Raw genomic sequence first — 7402 nt, 5'->3', positions numbered from 1 at the left:
AAAACCCTGGGCTTTGGAAGAAGAAGAAGAAGAAGAAGAAGAAGAAGAAGAAGAAGAAGAAGAAGAAGAAGCAGCGGCGGCGGAGGAGGAAGAGGAGTTTGGATGTGATATCCCACTTTATCACTACCCTAAGGAGTCTCAAAGCAGCTAACATTCTCCTTTCCCTTCCTCCCCCACAAAAGTGAGGGCTGAAGGCTGGCGCCGCAGCAATTCAGGCTGCTGTACACGCCCCCTTGAAGGCACCTGGTTGGGTGCCTGACCAAGGGCGTGGGCACCAGCCAGGCGAGTGGGAGGCAGGGGGCAAACGCCCCCTGCTTGAGGCGGAGTCCGGCTCCCGGCCACAACCACTCCCCTCTCTTGCAGGGAGGAGAGTCTTTGCTGCATCTCAAGGCAGACCACAAAGACTGCTTTGGATTAAAGTAACATTCACTACACCCCTAGTCAGTTCTGTGACTAGCTATTTTAATACTTTATAGCAAAGGAGAGTATTGACTACCATCCTGTAGATCAAACTGAAGCTGAATATTGTGATTCATTTCAAGAATTAATGCTGCTTTATTTTTCCAAGTTGTCTAGACAAGGACTGGCTAACCTCTGCCCTTTAGAGGTTATTGGACTCTGACTCCAAAATTAGGAAGAGAAAAGCCAGAACTTTTTCTTAAAACAAAAGAAAACATGTTTGCTTCCATAATTGCTACTCAAGGTCTCTAAAGAAGGAATTATTCATGCCACACTGCATATATCTATAAATATATACACAGAGAGAGAGAGAGAGAAAGAGAGAGAAATCTCCAGAGGCTTTTCAGATAATAGGAAAAACAATAACTTGGCAAGCCTGAAAGTGGATATTAGTAGGCTTCTGGTGGAGAAAAATCGGGAGTAGGGCACTGTCACTTTCATCTCTAACAAATCCCCTTTCATTCTGTCACTAGGCAGATAATTCCTAGAATACTGCTAATCTCACCCAGTATTTAAGACATGCATTTTTGTAGATGTGGTGATTCAGAAGCTAATGATGGATTTTCCCCTGTGAAATAGATTATTGGCAGAGGCAAGAGAGAAGCTTAACAGGATGCTGGATCTAGTGAAGGTGCTTCTCCTTCTTCCAATTGCATGTGGAGTAGGTAACCGTAAGTGCCCCACTAACATTCCTATAGCTGTCGAACATGAATGGTATCAAGGAGGTGACCTCCTCATTTGTGGGATGACTTCTCATATCATTTACCATTTTAGTGAAGTATCCTTCCGAATACATCCTTCTCAGGAGTTATATGATTTTCCAAAGTAAGGACCTTTCTCTCTCCCCCCCCCCTTCTTCCTCCTCCCTATAACATTGTCCTTGTCATATCACCAACACAAACAACAGTTTCTATAAGTGACAAAAATTTCATATTGTAGGCCACACTGTGATCCTTAGATGAAGGGCAGTATAGCAATGATAATGATGATAATGGTGGTCATGTTCAAGGAAAGGCACACTGGGATTGCCCCCATCCAGGAACACAATTGTGCTTCTCGAGCACCTTTTGGGATCTTGTGCATTCTACAGTGTTTAGAGAAAAAAATTGACTCTGGCATCCTCTTTTGAAATTTCTTCCTAATTTGTCCCTCAGATTCCAAATCCAACACATTTTGCCCCATTGGTTATGGGATAGATTTAATGGGAACTGGAATACACCCAGATGCAAGATCTCAGTATATTGATGCATGATTTGAAGAGGGAGTTGTTTAATAGGTTGTAGACATCAGTAACAAATTAATTGAGATCCATGAAATATAAATCAGTCACGGCAGAAAGGAAGCCTTTTTGTGGGATGTCAGGCATGGTGACATTATCTTGTGATACACTAAATTCTTCTGTTTGCAGTTTTGTGACAAAGTTCCACCAGCATGTCCTTGCCTTGGTGTTTGCAGTGAATGAGATCAATGAGAATCCAAATATCTTGCCCAATGTAACACTTGGGTTCCACATCTATGACAGCTACTATGATGCTATGATGACCTATCGTACCACCCTGGACATGCTCTTCAAATCTCATAGATTTAACCCCAACTACAAGTGTGGCATCTGTAACAGACTCATCATTGTCATTGGGGGACTTAGCTCTGATACTTCCTTCCATATTGCAGATATCTTAAGACCCTACAAGATTCCACAGGTAAGACCTCTGCATATGAGACATGGGGATGTGCAGAAACAAATCTCTTACCATGTTTGCTTTTGCTTTGGTGGTTCAGAAGCAGGAAGAGGTCTGAATGGCATTCTTCAAAAATTATTAATCTGCTCTAGGACCTTTATTGGTATTGATGTGAAGCTCACTGGGTGTTGTTTTTTCGTCGGTCTTTTTGAATATGGGGAAGACATTTGCTCCTTGTAAATCAGAACATTTAAGTAGCTAGGTGTTCCCTTACCACCTCTTTTCCTCTCTTGGACTCCCTGACATCATTGATTCTGTTATCACCAGGTTTGGAACTTTTGGGTGAAGACAGAGGCAAAATAGGTGTTGTCACCCAATTGCATTTCTCGGTCTTCTCCATGCAATGCACCTTACACTTACTTGTGCTCCCTCTTTCTTCCAACATAGCCAAAAAAACTTTTTGAAATTAATTTTAACTCTCGTGGAAGCCTGAGCTCATTCTGAGCTTTAGGCAGCCTGACTTTCCCTCTGCAACTCTTGGCTACTCTTATATACTTCTCCTTTGTGATTTCCCCTTTCTCCCATTTCTTTTACATGCCCTTCTTAAATCTCATGTAATCTGTAAACCATACCAGTTTCTTTTTAATTATTGTAATCTTCCCTGGGATTGAAAGTATAAGGGAAGGTCTTCTTCTTTGGTGATCACTCATAGCTGAGTAAGATTGTCTTCCATGAACACAGTTGAGTCCGTAAGTGACTGTGGAGGCTAATTCTGGATCCACACATCCTTCCACAGTGGAGATATTAGTTTCCTGGTCGGAATTGATCATGGTGAGGGTTTGCCAAATGTGCCTTCCTCTTAGCACGTTTCTCTCTTTCATCCAGAGTTTGAATGTCTTCAGTGTCCATGAGACCTTTGGTAAAGGCTGTTTTCCAGTTGGAGCGCTTGCAGGCTACTGTTTTCCAATTGTCTGTGTTTTTACTACATTTATCTGATATTCGTTGAGAGAGTCTTTAATCCACTTTTGTTGACCACCAGCATTATACTTTCCATTTTTAAGTTTGGAGTAGAGTTGTTTCTTTGTAAGACAATAATCAGGCATCCGAACATGATCAGTCCAACTAAGTTGGGAGGGTAATACATTTTAATCCCTACCTTATTACTGGTATGCTGTTAGCCCCCACTCACATTTCTCCCTGGAAAGGGGGATAATAGAAAGACATAGCCTTGTTTTAAATACATTTCATACAACCTTATACATCTCTAGACATTTCAAAAAAGTATGGCCCTATCTGTATATTAGCAGCTAAAAATTTTGGAAGAGGTTTCAATTTCTTTACCTCTCACACAGTTGACATTGTCCTTCAGGAAATACTTCTACCACGAGCAGCCACATATATGGAGATCATCTACCAAGCAGATCCCTCATAATACAATTTGTTTTTAATAGATCACATATGGATCGTTTGCGCCAGGAAAAAGTGAAACAAAACAATCCAATTCCTTTTACCGCCTGGTGCCGAATGAAGACCATCAATATATGGGAATTATTCAGTTACTTCTACATTTTGGATGGACATGGGTTGGCATCTTTGCTGAAGATGATGATGGTGGAGAACATTTCTTGTCGACCCTGGAACCATTCCTTTCCAAGAACAGAATCTGTTCAGCCTTTACAAAAAGAATCCCCAAACAAGCACATACGGTTTCCATGGATGAAGTTCATGATGTATTTTCAAATATTTATCCAGCTTTGATGGAGAATAAACCTAGCATACTGATCCTGTATGGAGGTTCATTGACCATCATGTTGTTACTGTCTATTACTTGTCTCCCCCATACTGAATACAAGGAAAATGCATCAGTTACAAAGGTGTGGATTATGACAGCACAGATTGATATCATATTAACAGGTCTTCAGAGGTTCTTTGATATACAGCTCTTCCAAGGAGCTATCTCCTTTAGCATTCACACAAAAGAGTTGCTAGGCTTCCAGGAATTTCTTCAGACCATAAAGCCCTACAGCACCAGTGCAGATGGTTTTCTCAAGGATTTCTGGGAGCAAGCATTTGTCTGTTCATTTCCAAATCCCCAAGAGCTGGTGGATGAAGATGAACTTTGTACTGGGGAAGAGAGGTTAGACAGCCTGCCTGATCCAGTTTTTGAAATGAGCATGACTGGCCATAGCTATAGTATTTACAATGCTGCCTATGCTGTAGCTCATACCTTGCATGCCATCTCATCAAGATGCCACCACAGAAGAATGACTGATCTGGAAAAACATGAACTCCATTATCTCCAGCCTTGGCAGGTAATGTATTCACAATTAAAAACTTTTTTTAAAAAAACTGTGTAAACTGATTTTTAGAAATCATCAGAGACTATCCAACCTTTTCCTGCTCTGAATAATTGGCGAAATTGGTTTATACAATTGCACATGAGTTCATATTTTATCTGAAATTGGGTGGTTGTAATGGGAAATCAGTTTTTTCTTCTATGACTATGCATATTCCTTCCACTGCCATGTATCATATCTGGTTGGGTCTTCGCTATAGAGAAAACATAAAAGAAAGGATAGGGATGTACAAATAATCAGCATTTCATGTCCAAAGAGTCATGTTAGCCCTTGTTTCTTTTCCACTTTCAAATAGCTGCAACCATTTCTGCAAGGGATTTCATTCAATAACTCAGCTGGAGAAACAATATCATTTAATGCTAAAGGGGAAATGGGAGGTGGATTTGATATCAACAACATGGTCATCTTCCCAAACAGATCCTTCCAGAGAGTGAAAGTTGGAGGTGTGAGTGAAGGAAAACGATTCATCATTCATAAGGCCATGATTATATGGCCAAGAGGTTTTAACCAGGTACAGATTGAGTTTCCCCCATTCTTGACTGGATTATCAGTTCTAAAACACCACTTGTTGTGCAACCTTATGCATCCATCTCTGTAATGAAGTCAGGAAACTAAACAGAAGTGTATGATTAAATAGAAAATATTTATCTTCCAACCAACATTTGAAAATGCTCTGCTTCTTTGAGCAATATAAATTTCCTACGTTGTACCTACGGTATCTGTTTTCTTATTGATGGATAGGGGATCCCCATTTCAGTCTGCAGTGACTCCTGCCAATCTGGGTATTGGAAACAAAAGAAGGAGGGGAAGAAATTTTGCTGTTATGACTGTGCTTTATGCCCTGATGGGAAGTTTTCAGACCAAAAGGGTAGGTGATACAACTGTTCTCCTGATATAGCACCCAACTAAAAGGCCTAGGGATCCTTACCCATCACCCTGGTGTGTTTGTATATCTGACTCTGTGTTGTAAACACTTCCTTGCAGGATGGGGCCTTTCATTGTCTCTCAAAACAGACAAATGCCAACAACCAATTTTTCAATTGATTTTATTTTAATGAATTCCCATAATATTGTGTGAAATATATATTTTATTTATTGGTGTTGTAAGTCAGAATCCTTGTTTCCATTACTTTATATATGATTTTGCTATTAAATTTTGATGTAAGACCAATGTGTTTCCTAATTCCTTTCACGATCTCATTACCCCCCCCACACACAAACAAAAATGAATTGCTTTTCAACTCAAGAAGAAAGTGGGTCATTAACCTGCCAATATTTCCCTTATAGCAGCAAAAAATATAGGAAGCTGTTTTATGGCGAGTGAGAAAATTTATCCATCTAGTTCAGTATTGTCTACCCTCAGATGTTCTAAACTGGCTTTAGAACTAAGAAAGAACATGCTGCCAAAACATTTAAGTGTAAAAATCTCCCATTACTTTTTTTTTTTTTAATCCTCTTTGGGATTTAGGAAAATCACTTCCACTCATGTCAACTCAAGTGTACACAAATTGACACATCATCATTGTTCTCATTGTGGTGAGTGATGAATTCACACAAACACCTCCACACTGGAACTATGAAACAGAAAGCATGCAAAGTATCATTTATTATTTGGGAGGAAGTGAGGAAATTCTTCATAAATCACATGGAATGACACTGAAATGAGATTCCTTTCTGTTTTTCAGATATGGATGACTGTCTCCAGTGCCCAGAAGATCAATATCCAAGCAAGGACAAAGATCAATGTTTTCCAAAGCATCTAACTTTTCTATCTTTCAAAGAGCCTTTAGGGATCAGTTTAGCTTCTGTTGCTGCATCCTTTTCCTTTATCACAGCTTTGGTTCTAGTAACTTTTATTAAACACAAAGACACCCCCATTGTCAAAGCCAACAACCGGGACATCAGCTACATTCTGCTTCTCTCTCTCCTCCTCTGCTTCCTCTGTTCTCTGCTGTTCCTTGGACAACCCAATAATGTGACTTGCATTCTACGGCAACCAGCTTTCGGCATCATCTTCTCTGTGGTTATTTCTTGTGTGATGGCTAAAACCATCACTGTTGTGGTCGCTTTCATGGCCACCAAACCAGGATCCACCTTGAGGAAGTGGGTGGGGAAAAGTCTGGCCAACTCCATTATCTTTTCTTGCACCCTCATTCAATCAGGAATTTGTGTTTTGTGGTTGGCAACCTTTCCCCCATTCCCAGATCTCGACATGCACTCTCAGAGCAAAGAGATCATTGCATTATGTAATGAAGGCTCTGTCCTCATGTTTTATTTAGTTCTGGGCTACATGGGATTTCTGGCCATCATCAGCTTCACAGTGGCTTTCTTTGCTAGAAAGCTGCCAGACACTTTTAATGAAGCCAAGTTCATCACTTTCAGTATGCTGTTGTTTTGCAGTGTTTGGCTAACTTTTGTTCCAACCTACCTGAGCACCAAAGGGAAATACATGGTGGCTGTGGAGATCTTCTCCATCTTAGCTTCCAGTGTTGGATTACTTGGTTGTATCTTTTCCCCCAAATGCTATATTATCATTTTTAGGCCAGAGTTGAATGACAGGGAACAGCTAACAAAGAGAAAGAATTATTGAAGCTAAGTACTTTATGTCATATTGGTTATTTTCTTTTCTTTTCAATGGGCCTGTTCTGACTGCAACTAACATTGGATCCTTTATCATAAGCTCTTATTAGCAATTCTAGAAGAATGAAAGCAACCATGCTCTATTATTTGTGACCACTTTTACTCCTATGTATCTAGCAAGAAACTATTTCAATTAAATGTAAAATGTTACACCTTTGTGGTCAGAGCAGAAGAGAAAGGGTGGAATAGGTATCCAGAGGCAGGCAATACACTGGACTAAATGAGATAATAAGTCTCCAACCATTAGTTGCACCATCATGGATAATG

General features: G+C 40.1%; 1 protein-coding gene across 1 annotated transcript; it reads left to right on the top strand.

Annotated features, from left to right (window-relative positions):
• The first annotated feature begins 1072 nt into the window (after window positions 1-1072).
• LOC128399168 (vomeronasal type-2 receptor 26-like) lies at window positions 1073-7085 on the top strand. Its single transcript, XM_053360416.1, has 6 exons — window positions 1073-1284; window positions 1868-2159; window positions 3590-4450; window positions 4791-5006; window positions 5237-5363; window positions 6181-7085. Exons 1-6 carry the CDS (start codon window positions 1073-1075, stop codon window positions 7083-7085), a joined length of 2613 nt encoding a protein of 870 aa, XP_053216391.1.
• The last annotated feature ends 317 nt before the right edge of the window (window positions 7086-7402 follow it).

Source organism: Podarcis raffonei, chromosome 13 (genome assembly GCF_027172205.1).
Source record: "Podarcis raffonei isolate rPodRaf1 chromosome 13, rPodRaf1.pri, whole genome shotgun sequence".
Classification (NCBI taxonomy): Eukaryota; Metazoa; Chordata; class Lepidosauria; order Squamata; family Lacertidae; genus Podarcis; species Podarcis raffonei.
This window is presented reverse-complemented; position numbering and strand designations above follow the sequence as displayed.

Coding starts and splice junctions, on each gene's coding strand:
- LOC128399168 (XM_053360416.1), top strand. CDS start 1,073: ATGCTGGATCTAGTGAAGGTGCTTCTCCTTCTTCCAATTGCATGTGGA. Junction 5,007..5,236: donor GGCCAAGAGGTTTTAACCAG/GTACAGATTGAG, acceptor ATTGATGGATAG/GGGATCCCCATTTCAGTCTG. Junction 5,364..6,180: donor GAAGTTTTCAGACCAAAAGG/GTAGGTGATACA, acceptor TCTGTTTTTCAG/ATATGGATGACTGTCTCCAG.